The sequence below is a fragment of the Phacochoerus africanus genome, chromosome 9, assembly GCF_016906955.1.
Source record: "Phacochoerus africanus isolate WHEZ1 chromosome 9, ROS_Pafr_v1, whole genome shotgun sequence".
In the NCBI taxonomy this organism is placed as follows: Eukaryota; Metazoa; Chordata; class Mammalia; order Artiodactyla; family Suidae; genus Phacochoerus; species Phacochoerus africanus.
In genome coordinates this window covers 83,067,081-83,092,665 of record NC_062552.1, presented here as the reverse complement: position 1 = coordinate 83,092,665, position 25,585 = coordinate 83,067,081, and the positions used below count along the sequence as shown (strand labels likewise).

The following is a 25,585-nucleotide window of genomic DNA, read 5'->3' as shown; positions in this document are numbered from 1 at the left end:
TCTTACTCTCCTTGGGCTGAAAAGGTGTGAACTTAACTAGGTCAAATCGATAAAAGAGAGCATCTCCATACGTTTCTGTTGTTCTATCTCTAAAGACAAGGGCTAAGCTCAAGCCCCCACAAGTGAAAGCAAGCTGTTTAGTTTACCATTTCACATGAAAGAACAAATGGACCTATGAGAATCCTCTTCCTTTTAAACCCCTACCCCATGTAACGTGGGGCATCCCATATACACACTGACCAAGTGAGGAATAAATCACCAGACTGGTCATCAGAAAAGTCTTTGTGCCTGCATTTTCTCTGAAACTTATGAGATGATTTAATGCTTCCATTTTCTCTAGATTCCTACCATTTGAAGCCTCTCTTCTGAATTTATCCTCCTATTCAGTTCTTCCTGGACGAATAGAAACTGTTCCAAATCATAACATTTTTCTTTTGTGGGCTGGCTGATTTTTTTTCCTATTAAAATCTTTTACCTTCAAAAGCACTTACACATGACAACATGAACCAGAGAAAGATGCAGGGGCTCCCTTAACATGCATAGAAATCAAATGACAACTTGCATAAACATCGTATTTAGAGATTTCAAGGGTAAATATTTTGTAGCTGGAATAAGACAGCATTGTTTGCAATGAAGCCAAGTGCATGCATTAGATGTTAGGCCTACTTTTACCACACAAAGCATGACATTTGCAAGGCGCTCAGCTGGCACCTTCTTCCTTTGGGGCTGAACTGCCTTCTCTGCCAAAAACTCAATGACATCATGGCTACATATTAGCAAAAATTCCTTCCAATCCTCACTACTTTAACCCAAACTGAGAAATGAGAAAAAGAACATGCACTCTCCACAGGCAGAGTGATTTGAGAGACAATTTCCCCTGTAAAAGGACAGAATACTATAATCGGCATTTCCCTTCTGCAGTTCTTTTCAAGTGTGACCTTTAGGAAGCTCTTCCAACATTAGGCAGGAAAAAAAATTTAATTAAAAGAAAGGGCAGCAAAGACACGTGAGGAAGGGAGAGAGCTTTTTACCTTGCATTAGAGAAAGGTGGACTTTCTCCAAGCTCTCAATCCACACGGGCAAAATGCAAATCCCAGCACTGGGATTACATAGCGCACACAAGCCAAAAGGGTCTGGAAACTGGGCCACTGCACAGTGAGCCTGAATGACCGCATGCCAGTCACATTCCCCCGGGGTCAGCAATACTGACAGTGTGTGCCGTCTTTTGTATAAAGGTGAGACCATCTCTGCTCCATAGAAATTTAAAGCAACACTTCATTCCACCTGCTCTAGAACCCCACCAACAGTGCTCCCCTCTTGTGGAAGAGGCACAAATTAAACTCTCAGCATTACTTTCCTCTAGCAAGGTGACCTGTGAGTTTAAAATCATAATCCAAATTCTCAATAGGAATAAATTTGAAAAGCCTACTAGAACATGAACTCTAGCTCTGGCAGAACAAAAATGCTATCTTTCCATAATATGCTTTGGCACAAAAAAGGCTTCATCTACCCCCAAATAGTGCCCCCACTTGGATGTCCACAGAGGCAACACGAACTAGAGTGATGAAACTAGAAATTCAAACCCTTCCCTGAGAGTAAAATATTGTCATTATCACAATTTTTTTTAAGAGTCGAACCTGTGGCATATGGGAGTTTCCAGGCTAGGGGTTGAATTGGAGCTATAGCTGCCAGCCTACATGACAGCCACAACAACACAGGATCCTTAACCCACTGAGTGAGGCCAGGAATGGAACTCGAGTCCTTATGGATACTAGTCAAGTTTGTTACTGCTGAGCCAAAATGAGAACCGCATCATTATCATAATTTTGACAAGGGAAGAAAAAAAAATGTCTCGAGTGTGATTATTAAGATAGGCCTGGGTGGGCCATCTCGGAGGCAGACCCAAGAGAACAGAAGGGACAGGAAAAAGGCCCTGGGACTTAGAGAACAGACCTGTGGTTGCTAAGGGGGAAGGGAAAGGAGTGGAATGGACTGGGAATCTGGGATTAATAGATGCAAACTATTGCATTCATAATGGATAAGCAATGAGATCCAGCTGTATAGCACTGGGAACTATATCTAGTCACTTGTGATGGAGCATGATAGAGGATAATGTGAGAAAAAGAATGTACATATGTGTGACTGGGTCATTTTGCTGTACAGTAGAAAATTGACAGAACACTGTAAACCAACTATAATGCAAAGAATAAAAATCATTTAAAAAAATGTTTTTAAAGTGCCCTGGGAAATAGAGGGTCTGTCCCAAAGAAAATATCACTATCACCATCAAGACAAATCCTGTTTCCTTCTGCACACAGTCATCAGGTATTATTCATAGCAATTCAGTACACTGAAGGTTAAAACGGCAAAAGGGAAATTCCTCTTATTCTTATAATAAGGGTCCTGAATCCACTCAAAAGGCAGTTAAGATCCAGAGTGCTAGATTCCGTTAGCTAAGGCACACGATTCACTTACGAAGACATCACAGGTTTACAAAAATCAGCTGAATGGACTTGCTTTTCTCAACTGAAGAAGGCTGATGACCTTCCTAAATGCCAAAGTATTTCACGTGAAAAACAACTGTCCTCTGTAATATTTACCTTTTTAGGATCTGCTAAAAATTGTAGCTAGATGGTTTCCACTCATTTCCTTTTTATCCATTTACCTGGAGGAGTCATGTAACCACCACCACGATCAAGACACGAACAGTCCCATCTCCTCAAGGTTTCCCATCACACCATCCTTCAAGCTCCTCTCATTCAACCTGGCACATCCAGAGCAGATCCATCCATGCTGTTCTGAGTAACAATGGTTCATTCCTTTTTACTGCTAAGGTGTAGTCCTTTGTATGGAGAGTTTGGGTATCCACTCACCATTTAAGAGTCTTTGAGTTGTTTCCAGCTTTTGGCAATTATGAACAAAAGCCACTAAACACTTCCATGCACAAGTTTTCATTTCTTTAGGGTAAAACACTTATCTAAGAGTGGGGTTGCTGGGTCATATGAACAGTGCATGTTTAATGTGACGAGAAACCCTGGGATTTGATACTGTCAGGTTTTTAAGCCACTCTAATAATAAAGTGGTATCTCATTGTGGTTTTAATTTGGATTTCCCTAAGACAAATGGTGACCACCTGTACTAATTTGCCATCAATATATCTTCTTGGAGAGTTCCTGTCATGGCACAGAGGAAACAAATCAGACTAGGAGCCTTAAGGCTGTGGGTTCAATCCCTGGCCTTGCTCAAGGATTAAGCATCCAGCGTTGCAGTGAGCTGTGGTGTAGGTTGAATATGTAGCTCGGATCTGGCATTGCTATAGCTCTGGTGTAGGCCGGCAGCTACAGCTGATTCGACCCCTAGCCTGGGAGCCACAGATGTAGCCCTAAAAAGACGAAAAAAAAAATCTAATTTTCTTGGGTAAATTACTTAAATCTCTTCACCATTTTTTTAACAATTTACTTGCATGTTGAGTTTTGAGAGATTTATATATTTTCTGCATACAGGTCCTTTGTTGGATATGTGATTTGAAAATATTTTCTCCCAAGTCTGTCTTTTTTTTTTCAATAACAGAATTTATTCTTTACAGCAATTTTAGGTTCACAGCTAAATTGCATGAAAGGTTCACAGCTAAATTGCATGAAAACTCCAGCAATTTCCCGTATATCCCTGTGTGGCTTACCTATTTTTTTCTTTGTGGATCACCCTTTTGGTGTTCTATCTAAAGAATGTCTCCCTAACTCAGGGTCACAAACAATTTCTCCTAGTTCCTTCTAAAAGAAGAATGGCTAGGGAGTTTCAGTTGTGGCTCAGTGGACCAAGAACCCAACCAGTATCCATGAGGATGCAGATTCGATCCCTGGCCACAAAGTTAAGGATCTGGTGTTGCTGAAGCTGCAGCATAGGTCACAGATGCGGCTAAGATCTGGCGTAGGTGTAGGCTGGCGTCTATGGCTCCAACTCGACCCTGAGCCTGGGAACCTCCAAATGCAGCAGGTGCAGCCCTAAAAAGACAAAAATTAAATTTAAAAAATTAAGAATGGCTAGCCTTCCATCCATGTCACGATACCTTACCTCATGGAAGGAGCAGAGTTAGAATAACTGCTTTAATTCTGGCTCGTAATTCCATTATCTGGGTCATCCTGGGGTCGGCATTTGTGGGCTGTGTTTTGCCTCAAGATTTGGTCACATTTTGTGAAATTTTAGATGTAGAATAACATCCTAACATCAAGTCATTTAGACTCTGGCTTCCATCAAAAATCCCCTGGCGAACATTATGGTTTATTCCATTTTATCAGGCAAAGTTCTGGCTCGGCTTCTGTGGGCAATGGTTCTAATGTCACTTAGTTCCTGAGTCTTCTGTTACACTACTGCTTGCGGTCTGTCTCCCCCATGTGCAACTCAAGGGAAGCCCCTACTTTTGGCCAGTTCATACACAGAATTCCCTTCCAGCTGTTTCCTCTCTAGGATTCTCCCAAGCCTCTGGCCCAAAGGTGGGGTTTCTCTTGGAGCTCTAGCAGCCCACAGTGCCCCTCAGAGGGCAAAGAAGAAAGCGGAAGAAACACACAAGCATTCCCCCTACTTTGGGGACTGCATGGACCCATCTTCCTGGTTCCTCTGGCCAGAAAGACAGAATTTCTATGGATGTTTTAGCTGCTGGCACCACCAGCCAGCCCGGCCCTTCAAAAGGTCTACTGCCCCCCCCCCCACTCAACCCATCACTCAAAAAATGGAGGGGCCCCTCCATGCCCTCCAGCTTATATCTTTCCTGGTCTTCTGGTCAGAAAGATGGAATTTATCTTGACTTTTAGCTACCTCTGCACCAAGGCTACAGCTCTGCTGAGAACCTGATCCAAGGATCAGGGCCAGGGAGAAAAGAAAAACAAGGAGAAACTCGATCCCCTGGCCCCCACACAGATCACTTACCCGGGTTTTCGCTCTTTCCCAATCTGCCAGCTTTCTGTGGCTTTTCTGAGTCCTCGGGTCACATGTCTAAGGCATCAAACTGCACCCCACAGAAGTAGGCAGCCAACTCGGCTGTAGTTGCATCTGCCCGGAAGTTCCAACTGCCTCTCACCTTCCCCCTCCTCACAAGGGGGTTTAAGAGGCTGGGTGGGTGGGGAACTATTCATTGTAAACAGCTGCTCATTGAGTAGCTAGAAACTAAGGAAAACTAATCTACACATGTTCAGGTGGTTAAGGGCATCAAAAGAAAGCAAGCACGTGTTGGAAATTCTGATAGATGCTTCTCTCTGGCATTTCAACTCATTCTGGCTCTTTCCACTGATGGCAAAATAGAGGACTGTATGCAGAGGGGGTGCCCAGGGAGCAGCTGTGGGGTCAGAGTTACTATAGCTACACCAAGCCTCCCTTCACTGCTTTTAGTTGTAATTGGAAAAGCATAAAGCTGGTAACAGAAAATACATATGAACGTTTCCAAGATATTCTAATGCCATGCTTCAATACAAAGTCCTCTATTTGGTCACAAATATCTATTCAAGAGCCAATAGGATGGCAGGCGTGGAGTTTGTGTGGAATATTCCCTGCCCTTGTGGAGCTGCCACTCTAATGCAGTAAATGAATAAACAGACATATGATGTTTGTAAAAATATACACATAAAACCCAGTGATTTCAGGTAGCGAAGAGTAAAATCCTACAAAGATAAAGTCGGGTACGGGGTTAGGGAATGATGAGGGCACTAGTTTATACAGAATCATCAGTGAATCATCTTCAGAGGCAACATTTAAGCAGAGAACCAGATAAATGAGGGAGTAAGCCAGCAGGGATCTGGAGGTAGAAAGGCAGAACGTTCCAGGCCCTCAGGAGAGAACAATCCTGCCACATTCAAGCTGGTACTAAAGTCAGAAGAGTGGCTACATTGAATGGAACGTGGAGGACAGGGCGAAGAAATAAGGTCTAAGAGGCTAACAGGGGTCAGACCATGAAGGGCCTTATAGGGTATGGTATGGAATTGAGATTTTATTCTCAATGTGATGGGAAGGCAGACCCACAGAGACATGAAAAATGCAAGGTTTAATCTGACCATCACTCTCATTCTCAGTCTTAATCCAAAACTTACTTGGCCGTGGCCAGCAGCTGTAGCTCCGATTCGACCCCTAGCCTGGGAACCTCCATATGCCGCAGGTGCGGCCCTAAAAAGACAAAAGACCAAAAAAGAAAACAAACTTACTTTCAAACTCAAGCTAAACCTAACATTCAAATCTACTTCATAGTCAGTCTTCACAGATCAAGAAACCAAATCAAAGTCAAATCACAAAGTTAAAGATGAATAAAGCATAATTAATCCACCCCTCCCAAACACATTATCTATATTTCATAAATAATACTCTCAAATGCCAAATTATTCCTTGTCTACTACAAAACAAAACTGATATCATAGCTTTCAGTCAATAACAATATATCAATATTGGTTCATTAATTGTAGCAAAAGTTCCATACTAATGCAAGAGGTTAATAATGGGAAACTGGGTATGTGATGTATGAGGACTCTATAACTATTCTCTCAATTTATCTGTAAATATAAAATAGCTCTAAAAAGTCTATACGGTCTATTTTAAAACTATTTACAATGTGTACATATAAACATACATACATATACATACATACATATATATATACACGCATGTGTGTGTGTGTGTGTGTGTATCTATATATATAAAAACCTCCCTGCGGGATACATGCTGAGGCCACATACCAACAAAACCAATCACCTTATCCTACTGCTGTGAGTTATTTCAGTTGATACAACAATGAGACTGAAAATTAGCTTCTAATCAATTAAGCAACTGAGACTGTAGGTCCACTTTTTCTGAACAAGCACTCTCCACACTCTACCTACCTCTTAGGTATACAGACATGTTCGGAGAATATATACTAGGCATGCTTAGCTCTTTAAGTCCACAATAGCAAATGTCAAATAATTACTATCGTGGGGGAAATGGAGCTGGTAATAAGAATAACACTGAACAGATTTTTTAATTCGAACAGAAGTAGGAATGTGATATCCTAGAGCCTGAAATATCCCAGAAGTCTGAAACAATGGCCCAGATGTGGCTAAGTATAGGTGCGATGACTCTTTTTTAGCTCAAACATTTTGGGGAAAGCAGCCCGGTGGGGGAGTGCGGGGGGACAGGGGCTATGTAAATATTTTGGAGGGGAAAAAAACTAATATGTTTATTATTGACCACAGAACGGACAAGACTTGTTCTTCAAAAGAGGGCCTGGGTTTGGAGGGCCCCCTGTGGCACACTGGGTTAAGAATCCGACTGCAGCTGCTCGGTACTTTGGAGGCATGGGTTTGATCCCTGGCGTTGCTGCAGCTGTGGCAGAGGTGGCAGCTCCGGCTCAGATTCAGTTCCTGGCCTGGGAACTTCCATATGTTGTGGGTGCAGCCATAAGAAAGAAAAAGAGGGTGTGGGTTTAAACAGTTGAGAAATACAGACCACAATTCCTCCAAGAAAAGACAGCCTCAAGGACAAGAATTCCAATAATTTTTCAAGGAAAGCTTCCTTATGCTTTATTAAAACATATCACTTTCTGCCTGTGATAGGCAGAACAATGGCTCCCTAAACATGTCCATTTTCTAATCCCCTGAATCTGGGCTCGGTAGGGTACACTACAAAGGTGAATTAAGGTTGCCAATTAGCTGACCTTAAATAGGGAGCTTGCCCGGGATCATCCAGAGCGGCCCAATGTAATCACAAGAGTCCTTAAAAGTGGAAGAGGGAGGCAGAAAAAGAAAGGAAAAGAGATGAAACCACAGAGGTAAAGTCAGAGATGCTATGTTGCTGGCCTCGAAGACAGGAAGAAGTCAAGAGCCAAGGATCGTGGACAGCCTCTAGAAGCTGGAAACATTCTCCCAGGAGCCTCTAGAAAGGATCGCAGCCCAGCTGACACCTTGATTTTAGGCCAGGGAGACCCACACTGGACTCCAGAACCATAAGATAATAAATTTGCATTGCTTTAAACCACTAAGTTCTCAGCAATTTGTTACAGAGACAGTAAAAAACAAATAAAAGGCATCTAGAAAGAACTCTCTTGCTTCGAGGAGGAGAGCCCTTTTCTACCCAGCTGGTGTCTTTACCCCAGGCCAGTTGAAAGGATGAGTGTTATTCACATGTGAAGTAAACAATCACAAATTAGAGAATCCAAAGACCAGTACCTAAAAGAACTGATGTGGTAAGCTGCTCCACCAAAAAGGAGGCTGGGCTATTCATTTCATTAACAGTCAAGTGGTCTTAGTTTGCATGAAAATTCCCATCAATTTCTTATTCTATTTCATCTCAAGTCATCACATTAAGAAATATCTATTTCTTTACGGTTAGAAAGTTGGCCATCTGTCTTAGTCATATAGACTGCCATAACAAAATACCACAGACTGGGTGGCTTAAAAAAAAAAAAACAAATGTATTTGCACAGTTCTAGAGGCTGGCAAGTCCAAGATCAAGGTGCCAGCAGACGGTGTGTGGGGAGGATCTGCTCCCTAGTTGGTAGACAGCTACCTTCTCATTGTATCGTCATCTGTCAAGGATAGAGGGCTCTAGTCTCTCTTCTCCAGAAGCACCAGCTCTATCACACTAGGGCCCCACCCTTATGACCTCATGTAACCTTTACCACCTCCTTTTTTTTTTTTTTTTTGTCTTTTTACCTTTTCTAGAGCCCCTTCCAGCGGCATATGGAGGTTCCCAGGCTAGGGGTCCAATCAGAGCTGTAGCCGCCAGCCTACGCCAGAGCCACAGCAACGGGGGATCCAAGCCGCGTCTGCAGCCTCCACCACAGCTCCCGGCAACGCCGGATCCTTAACCCACTGAGCAATGCCAGGGATTGAACCCGCAACCACATGGTTCCTAGTCGGAGTCGTTAACCGCTGCACCACGACAGGAACTCCACCACCTACTTATAAGCCCTATCCCCAAATATGGTCACCTGGGGGGGGAGGGCAAGGCATCAACATGAATTTGGGGGGAATAGAAACATTCAGTCCATAACATCATCAGTAATAATTCTTTAGGCCAGAAAACAAAATATGAGATATTTTACCCAGAGAATATTCATTAGGGAATACTAATAAGTCATAACGATTACCATAAACAAAAAGGAAAAAACCAGGGAGTAGAAAGAGTTTCCAGGAGTTCCCATTGTGGCTCAGTGGTTAACAAGCCTAACAAGTATCCATGAGGACATGGATTCGATCCTGCCTCGCTCAGTGGGTTGATGATCCAGCATTGCCCTGAGGTGTGGTGTAAGTCGCAGACACAGCTGGGATCTGGTATTGCTGTGGCTGTGGTGCAGGCTGGCAGCTACAGCTCTGATTTGACCCCTAGCCTGGGAACTTCCATATGTCACGGGTGCAGCCCTAAAAAGAAAAAAAAAAAAGACAAAAAGAGCTTCCGAATAGCATACTAATATACAATTTATGTATTTATTAACATACCAATATACACAGAGGTAAAGAGAGGGATACAGGCCAATTGTATGTGTTTACACAACACATATAGTCAGCTCCTGTACTAAAAAAGAAAGCTGCCTCTTTAACTTGTTCTTTTAAAATAAATGTGTATTTAAAGATATACCAGTTTTGGAAACAGGGAAGTACAGATGGCTGTAGCACCAAAAGTCACTATATACATAAGCTACAACTATAAACTCAGTTTCTACAATCCAGTAAATGAAGTAGTGTGAACGAAAGTCAACATATCAGAAGAAGCTCTAACCCAAAAGAAAAGAACAACTCCCAAAGTTGCTGTTTCTTCCAGAAACTTTATTCTATAAACTCTACCTTTACTCTAAGACATTAATGCTCTATAATCAATGAAACTATGTTGAAACTTCACAACTATGATAATACATACCAGGCCTGGAGTTTATACCATAAGTCAGCTTCAGTCAATATTTCATCTAGAAATACCTCTGGTAAGGAGAAAATATTAAGTGGTGTATTTGCTAATTATTGTACTCATACATTTGCTAATTATTCTTGCCTGAGTTATCCTTGGCCATGACATACACACCAATGATCAGAGATAACGCCCATACCTCCAAGAGATAAGAAACCTCATTATCAAAAGATTTTCTTGGAGTTCCCGTCATGGCGCAGTGGTTAACGAATCCGACTAGGAACCATGAGGTTGCGGGTTCGGTCCCTGCCCTTGCTCAGTGGGTTAACGATCCGGCGTTGCCGTGAGCTGTGGTGTAGGTTGCAGACGTGGCTCGGATCCCGTGTTGCTGTGGCTCTGGCGTATGGCGTAGGCCGGTGGCTACAGCTCCGATTCAACCCCTAGCCTGGGAACCTCCATATGCCTCGGGAGCGGCCCAAGAAATACCAACAACAACAACAAAAAAAGACAAAAGACAAAAAAAAGATTTTTTTTAGGAGTTCCCATCGTGGCTCAGTGGGTTAAGAACCCGATTAGTATTCATGAGGATGCAGGTTCGATCCCTGGGTCAAGGATCTGGCACTGCAGCAAGCTGAGGCAAAGGTCACAGACGCAGCTCAAATCTGGCATGGCTGTGGCTGTGGTGTAGGCCAGCAGCTGCAGCTCTGAATCGACCCCTAGCTTGGGAACTTTCATATGCCACAGGTACAGCCCTAAAAAGAAAAAAAAAAAAAAAAAGGATTTTCTTTGAAGTACCTGCTGTGGCCCAACAGTATGGGCAGCATCTCTGGAGCACTGGGACACAGGTTCGATCCCCAGCCTGGCACAGTGGGTTAAGGATCCCGTGTTGCCACAGATGTCGCATAGGTCGCAGCTATGGTTTGCATCTGATCCCTGACCAAGGAATTCCATATGTCACAGGATGGCCAAAAAAAGGAGATTTTCTTCCATAACTTGTTTCTCTGAATCCCACTTTTTTTCCCTCTATGGGTAAGACTGTACTGTTCTCACAAAATAAGGAGGGGAGAAACACAAAAGAGAATAAAGAGTATACTTCATTTCTCAGATTTCCAGTCTGGAAATCACATCAACCATCTAAGATGCAGTTAAAATTGAGAATTTTAATCACAAACAAGATTTTGTTGCTGTTGCTGTTGTTTTCATCTACTCAGCTAAGGTTTGAACACACTAAGGTTTGCACTCATTCCAAGGCTGTTTCAACCCATGACTAAAGTACGAAATGAATGTTACTCTCATTTGGGAAGTAATTTGGACTGCTGACCCCACCTGCTGTTCACTGCTAAAACTGCTCTGGCTGCTGCTTTCGCTTAGCTTTGAGCAAACACGTGTTCTGTACGGCAGATGATGCCTGGGAGTGGCTTCAAATTTTCTTTCCATTGCTGTTTTGGAGCCAGATAAAGGCCTTGGAGCTAATACCTCTAGTTCAACCTGCATTTGATTTGACAGATGGTTCGACTGTCCTTTATTTCATGGCCGCAAAGCACTTACTTTTTTTTTTTTTTTTTTTGATCTCTCTCACAGCATTCAGAAGTTCCCTGGCCAGGGATCAAATCGGTGCCACAGCAGCAACCCAAGCCACTGCAGTGACAAGGCTGGATCCTTAACCCTCTGTGCCACCAAGGGAACTCCAGCACTTACATATTTGCTTTTACCTCTACTATTATTTAAAAAAAAAAAAAAACCTTTAACTTTTATAAAAAGAAATGAAGCATCACCACTTCACAGTCACTTTTTTTTTTCGGTCTTTTGTCTTTTTAGGGCCGCACTGCGGCATATGGAGGTTCCCAGGCTAGGAGTTAATCGGAGCTGTAGCCGCTTGCCTACACCAGAGCCACAGCAATGCCAGATCCTTAACCCACTGAGCAAGAAGGCCAGGGATCGAACCCAAATCCTCCTGGTTACTAGTCAGGTTCGTTACTGCTAAGCCACAACGGGAACTCCTAACACAATTTTTTTAAATCTTCGGGATGATTTAATTGATTATAAACTATAATGATGACATTCTAAAACTAAGGGATCTCTCTTAAAAGCTTTTCACACTTAAATTTTTTATAAGTGAGAGAGAATAAGAATGAATTAATACTTTTGCTAGAGATGTCCCAATTTTAGACAGAAAAGGAAAAGAATGAGAAGGGAAGGTAAGCAGGATAAAAAGTTTCCCAGCCTTTTTACTATCACTTATCACAGCAGCCAACCGAGAACCCCTTATGTTAAGGAAATGGAATCTGAGGGACAGAAGCATAGGTTTTACATCCTGGGAAGCACATTGTTTGGAAGCCACACACCTAGACTCCAGGAGACTGGGCAGAAACCTCCATTTCTGTGTCATTTGGTGAAAATCTTAAATTCCCATCTCCACATTTTACTATCTCACCTTTTTCTGTCTCTATGAGCAATGAGATACATGTTGAATAAACTAGCAAAGCTTATTTAGGTCAATAGATCTAAGGGGTAAACTACAATTCAGTATAGCCTAACCATTTGCTATATTAAAAAAGAAAGGTATATATGCCTGATAGGAAAGCATGAAGAGTATATAACTGTTCTGAGGTGGGGGGGACAATTCACAATTCACTGTTTTTGATCACTGATAAACTAAAAGAAATTATCGCGTCCTAAAAGTTATCAACCTCAAGTTCAAGTCATTACCAACTACCTGGTTGTATCCTTTAAAAGGCCTAAATCCGGAGTTCCCGTCGTGGCGCAGTGGTTAACGAATCCGACTAGGAACCATGAGGTTACGGGTTCGGTCCCTGCCCTTGCTCAGTGGGTTAACGATCCGGCGTTGCCGTGAGCTGTGGTGTAGGTTGCAGACGCGGCTCGGATCCCGTGTTGCTGTGGCTCTGGCGTAGGCCGGTGGCTACAGCTCCGATTAGACCCCTGGCCTGGGAACCTCCATATGCCGCGGGAGCGGCCCAAGAAATAGCAACAACAACAACAAAGACAAAAGACAAAAAAAAAAAAGGCCTAAATCCACCCAGGTACTAATTTCTCCATCTATAAAACCAGTTCCCTGGTGGATGAGCAGGTTAAGGATCCAGCATTGTCACCACTGTGGCTCTTGTTATCGCTATGGCATGGGTTCGATCCCTGGCCAGGGAATTTCTGCATTCCACAGGCATGGCTGGGGGAAAAAAAACTACATTTCACACAGCATGCCTCCTTTGCCAGGGAGATTCTGAACATCATTTATTTAAATTTAAGGATTACTTTTAGGACCTACTCTGAAGAAGCAGTTCTAGTTCTAATGTTTAATTTGTCTCTTTGCTCATAGGAGTAATGCATGTTGATAGCAACAAAATAAAATTTCAAATAGTATAGAAAGTGATGATCATTGTACAACTATAAATGTAATAAATTGAGTTATAAAAAAAATTATAGAAAGATATAAAGGAAAATTCTCCTTTCCTCCTAGTCTTATTCCCCAAAGGTAATCACTACATGTGTTTCCTGTGTAGCCTTCCATTCTATGCCTATGCATGAATACCTTCTTTTTACACAAATGTGTTTACACTATGCTTTCTTTTCTGAAATAACTCTCTTGATATTAGATATTTTCCATATCTGGCCCATTTTTTAACACCTGTATGGTATCCCTCTGTATAGACAGACCATGATTTGCTTAACCAATTCTTCTCACTAGAGATTAAGGAAATTCAATCCAGATTTTCCTTATTTTAAACAATGTTGCAAAAAACAATCATCTACTTACACTTGCTAACTATTCAGAAATATCTGTAAAATAAATTGCTAAATACAGAATTGCTGGGCCAAAGGCAAAATTCTGATGTCAAATGACTTCACTAAAGGGTTATATCAACTCCTACCAAGAGAAGAGAATAGTATAGTGTTTGAGTTCAGCCCATACTGACTGTAAGCAACACTTTTTTAAAAAGCATTGTTTTAAAGGTTCTTTTTGTATATGGCTTCATTAGGAAGTTTATCTCCAAGGAAATTAACAGATATTTTTTTCAAATATTTGTAAGCAACCTAATTTATGTTTCCACCATCTCTTTGAAGCAAATAAGGAAACTACAATTTCCACTTGGCAAAAGAAAGAATTTACAACAATAATAAGACACAGGAAATGCTCTGTCCTAGGTTAGTCCTGACCTAATTTTACAGCACAAAGAAACACTACTAAAAAGGTAGTTCCTTTAATTACTCCTTACTAGGTTAAAAAATGTCTTTTCTCTATTCTGTTATTCTATACACAAAATGCAGCACATTTTTATAAATAAATTCTAGTTTAATTTTAACAAACATGTACTCCTGCCAATTCATCAGTAACAGATTAGGAAATGGTTAAGAAAAAAACAGAAAAAACAAACACTAAAATGTCTTATGGAATCTAACGTTTCAAATATAACTTAAAAAATACAGAAACATATAATCAGACAGCTTTTTAAAAAAGCTTTTCTGTTCAATAATTGACCAAGAAAGATGGCAATGGTAAAAGTGGCAAGGACTCCAAAGTATAGGCAAACTTAAAAATCAGGTTCAAAAAATACATATAACAAACGAGTTTAAAACATAAATAGAGAACAAAATAGTGAAAAGGGGCACTATGTGTAATAAGACTTCTGGATACTATACTTCCCTTTTTTTTTTGTTGGGTTTTTTTTTGTTTTTTTTGTTTTTTTTTTTTTTTTGGTTTTCTTGTCTTTTGTCTTTTCAGGGCCACACCTGTGGCATATGGAAGTTCCCAGGCTAGGTGATGAATTGAAGCTATAGCTGCCAGCCCACCACATCTCATGGCAATGCCAGATCCTTAATCCACTGAGCAAGGACAGGGATTGAACCCCAGTCCTCATGGATCCAAGTCAGGTTTGTTAACCACTGAGCCACAAAGGGAACTCCCTATAATCCCCATTTTATTCTGACAGTTTAAAAAGCCTGTGGCTTGTATTAAACTGGAAAGTTTAAAAGATTAGAACAAGGAGAATATAAAATCCAATGTGACTGAAGCTGTTGCAAGATCTGGCCCTTGGGAGAGGAACAACTTTTTAGTTACCTAGCTTTCAACTACCAGAAGAAGGGTACTTCAAATAATGTAACAAAGGCAAATGAAACATAAAGGGTTTGCCTGATCTCAACTCTCAAAATGGCAGTGTCTAAAAACACTCATTTTCTCTAGCTTGTCCCATTTACCTTTGAAATTACCTTCTAAATCCTATCACTCACTCATTCAACAAGCATTTATTGAACTCTTTCAAAACACCACAGTGATATATCATGTACAGGCCTCAAGCAGCTTACAATTAATGAAGGAGACATACAGTAAATAACTGACTATAATAAAATGAAGACTAAAAATCAGTGCTATATTTACAAAGTACAGCATTTCTAACTGAGAACAACTTCTAGAAGCTTCACCCAAAAAAAGGTGGCATTCAAACTAAACATGTAAAGATGAATAAGATATTTAAAAATGGAAAGTGTGAAAAATGTAAAATATCAGTCAGAGTCTGGGTGGCAAACTTTGGAGATGAATTCTGGCTAACTTAGGCAGAAAAGGAATTTACAGAGTTCCTGTTGTGGCTCAGTAGAAACAAACTCAACTGGTGTCTATGAGGATGCAGGTTCCATCCCTGGCCTCACTCAGTGGGTTAAGGATCCAGTGTTGCGGTGAGCTGTGGTATAGGTTGCAGACATGGCTTGGATCCCACGTGGCTGTGGCTGTGGTGCAGGCCAGTGGCTGCAGCTCCCATTTGACCCCTAGTCTGGGAACCTCCATCTGCCACAGGTACAGCCCTAAAAAGCTAAGAAGAAAGAAAGAAGGAAAGAAAGAAAGGAAGGAAACATACATCAAAATGTTAACAATCATTATTTCTAGGTTATGATATTATAGGTAATTTTTATTTTCTTCTTGGTATTTTTCTGCTATTTAATAGAAGAGGTAGAACTTTTGGTCTTAGAAGATACCTGTATCTCTACCAAAGGAAAGGAAAGAGATTAATTTTGATAATATGGGGAGGCATGTTGGAAGGGGTCAAATTTGAATAAGTTCAGAATTGAAAAAGTCACATAATGTGTGTATCAATCACATACAAGTGAGTGTCGCTCAGAATGTACTGAAAAATACAAACTTAAATTAGGTGCCAAAATCTTCAGACGGATGATGAAGATATTCTCATAAAATGATAAAACATCACATTTGAGTAAGTAATTAAAAATCATTAGTTTGGGAGTTCCCATCGTGGTGTAGTGGTTAACGAATCCAACTAGGAACCATGAGGGTTCGGGTTCGATCCATGGCCTTGCTCAGTGGGTTGACGATCCGGCGTTGGCGTTGCCGTGAGCTGTGGTGTAGGTCACAGACGCAGCTTGGATCCCACATTGCTGTGGCTCTGGTGTAGGTCAATGGCTACAGCTCCGATTAGACCCCTAGCCTGGGAACCTCCATATGCCTCGGGAGCGGCCCAAGAAATGGCAAAAAGACAAAAAAAAAACAAACAAACAAACATTAGTTTGGTCTACTTAAGTACTCTGACTATATGTGATCAAGCATCCTTGGGAGTATTGTTCTTTAGAGAAACTGGCTTTTAAGCAATTTAAGGCTGAGAAACGTCAGGTCAGTCGAATTGTAAAAAACAGTATCCTAGCAACATCAGGGTAAAATTAAGCATGTCCTGTCAACATCCTTTGTCACTCAAAGGTGACATTATCAATGCACTGCCCCATGACACCTCCAGAGAAAATATTCAGACCAACAAAGTTGTTATTTCCATCCAAAAGAAAAGGGGAAAAAAAGAATATTACTTATTGCCTGACTGAGACATGACTTGCTGTCAATTCTTTTCTTATTTTTGTTTTTATAGATGTAGGTACTGAGAAACATGTTTTTAAAAGAATCAAGTTCCAGATATTTGGTGTCCATATGCTTTCCTAAGAGTGGTCTATTTTAGAAAGCACCTGAGGATACAGCAGCCCCTTCTCAGCCATTCTCAGTCTGCCTGTGATGCATTTCCTGAGCCCCAAGCACAGGGTAATTTGAAATATAGGTGTAGATGTCGAGAAAGTATAACTCTAAAAGACTGAGACATAGACCTTTCACAAATCAGGTAGTTTCCAATTCCTCGTTTTCAACAAAACTGAGTAAGGACCTAACCCAATTATCAACTGGCAGATCATTCAAATGTATTATAATAATGATTGGGGCATATAATTAGAAAGGTAGGCGTTCTCATCGTGGCTCAGAGAAAATGAATCTGACTAGCACCCATGAGGATGCAGGTTTGATCCCGGCTTTGCTGTGAGCTGTGGTTATAGGTCACAGATGCAGCTTGGATCTGATGTTGCTGTGGCTGTGACGCAGGTGGGCAGCTGCAGCTCCGATTCGATCCCTAGCCTGGGAAGTTCCATATGCTGCAGGTGCGGCCCTAAAAAGCAAAAAAAAAAAAAAAGACTTTAAAGTTTGAAAATGTATTAAACCAGGTCAAGTTCTACAGGCAATGTGGAATTAAAACACAAATTTAAAAGAATAAGGAATAATGTAAATCTCCTCACTGCTAAAGAGTTTATTAATGTGATTCTTAAATGGATGATGGTGCACAAACTTCCAGTTATAAGATAAATAAAAACTAGGGCTTTAGTGTACAACATGATAAATATAAGTAACACTGCTATATGTTATGTATGAAAGTTATTGAGAGTAAATCCTGAGTTCTCATCATAAGGAAAATTTATTTCTATTTTTTTAATTTTGTATCTCTATGAGATAACAGATGTTCACTAAACTTGTGGTAATCATTTCATGATACATGTAAGTCAAATCATTATGCTATACACCTTAAATGTATACAGCATTGTATATCAATTTAATCTCAAAACTGGAAGAAACAAAATAACACATATCAAAAAAAGAAAAAAAAAGGTGGTAGGTAGGTAGATAGTGAAAATTAAATGACTATAGTATTTAGACTGCCTCCATGTATAAGAATGATGTAACACTTCTATTTAAAATGTCAATATATATAATGTGCTAGAGATTTTATATTCTGAAACAATTGGAACCACTGATTTAAATGCTAGTTATCAACCTTAAAGTACAAAATCATATATAATTTATCAAATTCTTTTGAAGTTTCAAGGTTTAGTTGCTTGTACCGATAATGAAAACATGTAAGTGAAATAATGGCAGTGAGAAAAGTGGACCTCAAACCATACACACCAGCAAGAATAAGGATGCCAAAATAGTGCTGGAGCAGCAGTTTGCAGCAGCAGAGGAGGGGGCCAATTCTGTGGTTTACTGAGAGCTAATCTCAAAGCAATTTTCTTTTGGGACTCTTAAGCACGTTCAGTTTCTAGCCATATCTGCTTCAGGCTTTCTGAAAATAGGAGCAATGCAGTCTAGAGGCTGTCATTTGAGCTTTAACAGGCCCTCAAACTACCTGGCTGACATGACGCAGGTGACACCTTTCAGCCACAACGAAAGAGCAAGTGTCTTGGAAACCTGCCAGCAAACTTTGATTTGCCATCGTTTTCTTCTTCCCAGTTCACTCTAAGCTTGAACATCAAAGTCGGAGATTTCCCTTTCACCAAGTGAAAGAGTAGCAGTGAAAATGTCAAAGGCATCTAGTATTTAATTACTAGTCAGGCAAAGGATTTATATTATTGCTTGAAAAGCAAAAGTTTGCTCAAAGGAAAAAAAAAAGAAAAAACTTCCAAGTCTGCTCTCCTTACTGCAGCTATAAACAGCTGTCTTAGCTTGTATTGGACGTAAGTAATTTAAAAATGAGGAAGAGCAGCTGACATATACACATGGAGCAAGAAAGCAAAGATCTGACATCCACAATAACTGAATATGGTATCTATATTTCCTTCAAACCTTATAATCATATCAAAACATCAGGAAAACAGGTACATGAAAAGGATCACCCAGTTCTCCACACATTCTTTCTCTTCAAATCTTAAAGTCACCCCAGGGGCAATTCAGGGTGGTAGTTAAAAGAATCAGCTCTGGGAGTTCCTGTTGTGGCTCAGCAGGTTAAGAACCCAACTAGCGTCCATAAGGATGTGGGTTCAATCCTTGGCCTTGGTCAGTGATGGGTTTAGGATCCGGTATTGCCACAAGCCACAGTGTAGGTCATAGGTTGACTTGGATATGGCTTGGATCCTGGCATTGCTGCAGCTGTGGTCTGATTGAACCCCCAGCCCTGGAACTTCCATAATAGCCCTAAAAAAAAAAAAAAAAAAAAAATCAGCTCTGAAGCTGAAATGCCTGGGGCAAATACAGGCTCTGCAATCTGGTGATTGAGTGATACTGGGTAAATCACCTGACTTCTCCTGACTGTGAGTTATCTAACTGTGCCTCAGTTTTCTCATCCCATATTAAGTGCTCAATAAACATGAGTTACCACAAATATTACAGGGAAGAGAAAAACTACTAAGGACTGCCAATAGGCCTTGACTTCCTCTCTGTTAATAGTTCATCAAAAAGATTAATATGGAGTTCCTGTCATGGCGCAGAGGAAACGAATCTGACTAGGAACTATGAGGTTTCGGGTTCCGTTCGATCTCTGCCCTCTGGATCCCTGGCCTAGCTCAGGGGGTTAAGGATCCGGCGTCAGCGTGAGCTGTGGTGTAGGTTGCAGAGGCGGCTCGTATCTGGCATTGCTGTGGCTCTGGCATAGGCCTGCAGCAACAGCTCTGATTAGACCCCTAGCCTGGGAACCTCCATATGCCATGGGTTCGGCCCTAAAAAGACCAAAAATAATAATAATAATAATAATAATAATAAAATACTAAGCAAATTCTAGTATTTAGTTTCTTTTAACTTAATAATTGCATTAACTACAATATACCTTTCTCGTGGGTATTCAATGAAGATAATTAGTCTTATGATCTGCTTACCCAAACTCTGAAGGCTTGGGGTTCATACCACCTACAGAGGGAATGACTTAAGAGCAAGAGACAAGTAGAGGCAATGTACTCAACTAAGTTACCTTGGAGTATTACATATCAAGAAGTCATTTTCTTTAGTTTTATTTTGTCCTGTTTTCCATTTATAAGCCATGTATACACAATAGTCTAAAGTAGAAAGCAAAGAGTATACACAGTATTAAAGTCTGGAGTTAGGTACCTGGACCTCACACAGCTAAAACTCTACTATGAATTTTTTTCTTTCTAATCATGTCAATTTCCATCTAGGGGACGAATGCACCACAAGATAAAAGAACAAGGACGCCTCAGGCAGCTTAATCAACCTTGTCCCATTTAGTTGGTTTGTTTTCCAGCCATGCCCACACCATATGAAAGTTCCCAGGCCAGGGACTGAGTCCAAGCAGAGCCCAGCCACAGCTGTGAGTTACACTGGGTCTTTAACCCACCGCACCAGGCCAGGGAATGAACCTGAGCCACTGCAGAAACAATGCCGGATCCTTAACCTGTTGTGCCACAGCAGGAGCTCTCAGTCTCATTTAGTCTTTAGCCACCAAGAATGGTATTCTTAGCGAGCCTAAATATGAACAGCACTTGAGAATCTCAGAAGTGGCAGTGACCTTAGAGGCCACCAACACAAACCAAAATGAAGGAATTATCTTTCCAACCTCTCTTTGTCCAGCTTTGCCTGAAAATATGATGGTGGTGGTAACAGCGGCTGTAGCATCATCTATGCCCAGGCCCTGTGCCAAGCATCCACATACACTGACACACTGAATCATTAAACTGTGAAGTGAGAAAAGCCTAAAAGAAAATACAAGATGGAGTTTTTCACACCATTCCAAAAAAAGATAAAAAGCCTTAACTTTTAATACAATGGTTATAATATTTGCATAAGTCAATAACTATTATTCATCTCTAAATCATATACCATCATTTTACTCAATTTGGTTCATCAGAGACGAGGAAGACAGAAGCACCTTCATTCACTCAATTCAACAAGTTTAAGACACTTGTTATTAAAGGCCCGCGTGACAGACACTTTAGTAAATATCAAAGGTACCATTACCACAATTACTATTAAAACACTATCCCTGCAACCAAAGTGTGTCCACTTTGATCTCAGTAAAGCAGCGATTGGTTCACAAAAATATGAGATAAAACACAGCTGAGTCAAGGGCAGCTGGGTGTAAAGTCAGCTCTGCCACCAGCCATGGCAGCTTAAGGAAGTCAGTTAACCTATGAAAATGAATATTTTATAAAGTATATATAAAATAAAATTGTTATAAAGTTGTTTAAACAACTTCAAGTTGCTAAAAAGAGTAAGTTGTAATAATGTTTTACATATATGTAAATAATGTTATAAAGGCAAAATGTGATAACATGGTGTTTGCTAGACTGGTCAGCTTCCTTTATTTCCTGGTGATCTGATTCTAATTTCTTCATATTTCACTAAAATTTTACTCAATACCTACTTTTATCCTAACAAGGTTAAATATGCTGCACTTAAGTTTTATGATGTTTTTTTCCAACTCTATTCTGTATGCAACTACTATCTTTAGGGACATCTTACCTGCTATACCCTTAAGATACTACACTTCAGTAATGGGAAATTTTAACTCAACCAAAAACTATAATAATTTTTTACTCTATGCCATGAGAATTCAAAATTTAAAGACAGTTTTGTACTACAAGTGTTAAAATAACAGCAGAACAGCTCATAAAGACAGTAATTTAACTCCTTTAGCTAGAATATCAGTAAAAATTTGCCCCAAATCGTTCCCTGCTCCAAGCTATAAGACATTTCCAATTATGATGTGTGAATATGATTATATTGTTACTAAAATTGAGACCTGACTGCTGAAACATTTACAGATTGGGAATTCTGATAGACAAAGGCCACTGTCCCCAGATTTCCACACATATTAATAAAAAGAGAACTATGCTATTTAAAAAGAGAGAGAACTATGCATCTGATCCCGTCCCCAAATATTAAGAGTCCAGTCCACTGGGGTCGTTCATGCAATAAACAAAATTTATTATGCGCCTACTGTTTGCCAAGCATTGCACAGACAGTGAACAAAACTGACCCTAAAATCCCTTCCCTCTAATAACAGAAATGTCAACCGTAAGGTAAGGCACCTGGAGCACAAGTCCTGGCTGCCCGCACCCCACGAGGGTTAATCATACTGACACCTCACCCAAACCCAAGGGGCCCCCTAGACTTGCGGCGCCAACACAGAGCCGCGGTCGCTGGGTCCTTTAATGACGGGGCCAGGACCCCTTGGGAAGGGTGGGGAAGTCCACGGACCTGACCCTCCAGGTCAGCCCAGCACAGAGGAGGCGATCGGAACACAGCCGCCAGCGCCACGTGCACACCCCGGTGCGCGCCCCCGCAGCCCTCCGCCCGAGCCGCGCAGGCGCCGCCGCAGCCCAACTCGCGCAAGCCCCGAGCGCCGCTCGCCGCTTCAGACTCGCGGCCCGGAGCCCCACCCGCCCCGGTCCCACCGGCCGTCGCCTCTTACCGGCGCGCTGACCTCGGCGCCCCGGCCTCTCGGTTCCCGGCGGCCGCCTCGCGGAGCGCCTCCTCCTCGGCCTCCGCGGCCGCCCCGGAAGCCCCGGCCGCGACCCCGCCGGCCGCCTCCATCCCCGCCGCCGCCGCCTCTCGCCACCGCCGCTGCGGTGGCCGCCCGCTCGCGGTCACGATCCCCGCCGGGCCGGCCGCGGCCGGGTCGCCGACCCCGGCCTCCCCGATTTCCTCGGTCCGCCTGCATCTGGCCGCCGCCGGCGGTGCTGAGCACGCAGGAGTCGGGCAGCCGCGGAGACGCCCTTGCCCCACCGGAAACGGGCCGCACGGAGGAGCCGCGAGCGACGGGCCCCGGGTGGCAGCGAGCGCGGGGTGCGGGGCCGGGGCTGGAAGCCGGCCGCGGCGGGGGCGGGGCGGGCCCCCGGTCCTGGCAGGTGGAGCCGGAACCGGGGCTGGGAAGAGCGAGGGGTTCAGAGAAAAGATCCGACCAGTGGGACCTGAAAAGGCGGGGGCAAGGACGGTCTGGGGGAGGGACCGTAGTAAGTAAAAGACGGGTTATAAAACAGTTTGTGTAATATGAACTCGATCTTTTATTAAAAGAATAGATAGTTATGGCGTAGCTGCATAAGAAGCGGTCTTAAAAAGTATATAGCAAAATGTCGCTAGTGGTTAACTGTACGGTGAGACTTCCAGTGAGTTAATTCTTCCTCTTTTTCTGTTTAGTCTCCTGATCTTCAAGAGTGAATATGTGTCATCATTAAAGTTATACTGAAGTCTGGGTTGGGTAGAAGGTATGGAGGAAAGGCGGGGGGGGGGGGGGAGTCTGAGGTGAGAAGTATGGGATGCAAGCAGCTGGGAGTAGAGGGAACAGTACAGCCTGTCCTCAAGAGAACTATAGAAATGACTGCTTTAGCGCACACTTATTGAGCACATGAGCATTTAATTCTCCTGTCAGGCCTATGAGGCAAGTACTACTGTCGTTCTTGTTTTGCTGATAATAGCCCTGGAGAGGTTAAACCACTTGCCTAATGTGACACAGCTGGGTAGTGATGGAACTGCCATTCTAACTCTGGCAGGCTGACAGCAGTCTATTCATGTATGTGTCTGTCACTTACTTAGTAGAAATGTTTGAGCCTCACCCATGTTCGGTTTTTTTGGCTACACCCTCAACATGCAGAAGTTCCAGAGCCAGGGATCAAACCGGAGCCACAGCAGTGAGAATGCTGAATCCTTAACCACTAGGTCACCAGAGAATTCCAAGACTCACCTGTGTTTTAAGTTTTAATAGTTTGTTCCTTTTTATTGCTAAGCAGTAAGTAGTCCATCATATGGATCTAGTGTTTTAGCCAAGGGAGAAAAGGACAGTTGGTTATATGGATATGGGGGAGCCATTGTTAACTACTATGTATTACAGAAACCACATAAAAATAATACAAAGAAGGGCTAAAAGATCAAATCAGTGTTGCAAATCAAGTGTTTTCTTGACAGTCCTTTCTGTCCTGTCTTACATCCATATATAGTTAACATTATTCATTGCTTCTAATTGTCCATTCTGTGTTAGGCTGAGTGCTTGATCTTGAAGTTTTTTTCTAGGGCTGCACCCACGGCATATGGAGGTTCCCAGGCTAGGGGTCGAATCGGAGCTACCACTGCCGGCCTATGCCACAACCACAGCCACGCCAGATCCGAGCCCCGTCTGTGACCTATACCACAGCTCATGGCAACACTAGAACCCTAACCCAGTAAACAAGGTCAGGGTTCGAACCCTCAACCTCATGGTTCCTAGTCAGATTCGTTTCTGCTGCGCCTCAATGGGAACTCCTTGAAGATTTTTTTAAAAAAATAAAAAGGCTCTGTCCTTGCTCTCAAATAGCTCACTTCCTACAAGGAAGGAAACTGTAAACAGGTGATTAAACTAGTGTGCTGAGGGCAATGAGAGGTCCAAGGTGAAGGCCCAAAGGAAGAAAAGTTAGCTGCCTAAATGAATAGCCTCAGGCTTCATGAGAAACGGACCCCAAGGCCTGATGTTGAGCAGGAGTTTGCTAGGTTCATAGGTGAGAGTAGGGAACCAGTGAAGGATTATAAACTGGAGAGAAACAGTCTTAACACAGCATGGTTCTAAGTATCTCCCATGCGGCACTGTCTTAAAACCTCACAGCAGCCCTATTTGGTAGTACTAGTGTGGTCCCTATTTCAATGATGAGGGTATAAAAGAAGTAACTTCAAAAAATCACACAGCTGGTAAACAAACCCAGGACAGTCTGGCCTCAGACTCTGCTAACCGCTCTGCTCAAAAGCATTCTGTAGAGGAGAATCAGAATTCTAGGCAACAATTAGGAAACTACTGGAAGAATCCAAGTCACAAATAATTAGGGTCTAAATTAAGACCCAAAAAGAAAGATAATAGGACAGATAGGAGAGAACTGTTAGGACTTCATTATCCACTTGTTAAGTGGGGAAGTCAGGGTGAGAAGCAGGGGTGATTTCCCATGTGTTTTGCTTCAATGACCAGGTCATTAATGATACCACTAGCCAAGAGAGGAAATACAGGGTTGGGGGAGGATGTGTGTGAGGATAATAGTATTTTTTAAACATATTTCATATTTTCCTGTTATTTAATAGTTAACATTTTTGTCAACAGACACTATTCTCATACAGTACATCAATTTTCCTTTCTTTTCCCTCTACTCTTTTCCAGCCTTTCCCTTTTATTTCTCCACACCCTATTGCCCCTCCCCTTTTTTTCCCCTTGTCTGGTGAAATTAAGACCATCAGAGGTACTCAGGATTAAGTTATTCATCCTCATGCTAAACTCGCAAATTCATAATCCCACCCCTAAAGAAACACTAAACAGGAAGATGGGAATAGTAACAAAAGTTTCATCCTTTCCTCTGCACCCCTACAAAGGAACTAAAAGGAGAAGCCACTGGACAGCCTGGGCCCTCATCCCCTGTGTGGCCAGGAACTATACCGATTTGGTACATTATCTCTTCCTAATCCTATATGCAGTGACATGAAGTTGGTTGCTTGAAAAAGTGAGACTTTTTATACCACAGCCATTGGCAGTTTTCTGCAAATCAGGGCTTTGTTGGAAGTGGGGGCAAAAACAGGTTGTTAAATATTTATCAGCATAGCACAGACTCGGGCTCTCACCGAGAAAGCACAAATCAGGGCTTCTTAACTTTGGCACATGTAGGGCTGGACCATTTTCTGTAGTGGTAGTGGCTTGTTCTGTGCATTGCAGAATTTCACAGCATCCCC

The 25,585-nt window shown here is 42.1% G+C and overlaps 1 protein-coding gene across 1 annotated transcript in view; it reads right to left on the bottom strand.

Annotated features, from left to right (window-relative positions):
* The window catches only part of AVEN (apoptosis and caspase activation inhibitor), a 182,699-nt gene extending 159,232 nt beyond the window's left edge, over positions 1-23,467 (bottom strand). The window contains exons 1-2 of the mRNA XM_047797533.1: positions 23,464-23,467; positions 22,323-22,846 (exon numbers count right to left, since the gene is read on the bottom strand). Of these exons, the coding sequence (XP_047653489.1) occupies positions 22,323-22,846; positions 23,464-23,467 (528 nt within the window). The remainder of the gene's footprint in view (positions 1-22,322; positions 22,847-23,463) is intronic.
* Positions 23,468-25,585: the final 2,118 nt, after the last annotated feature.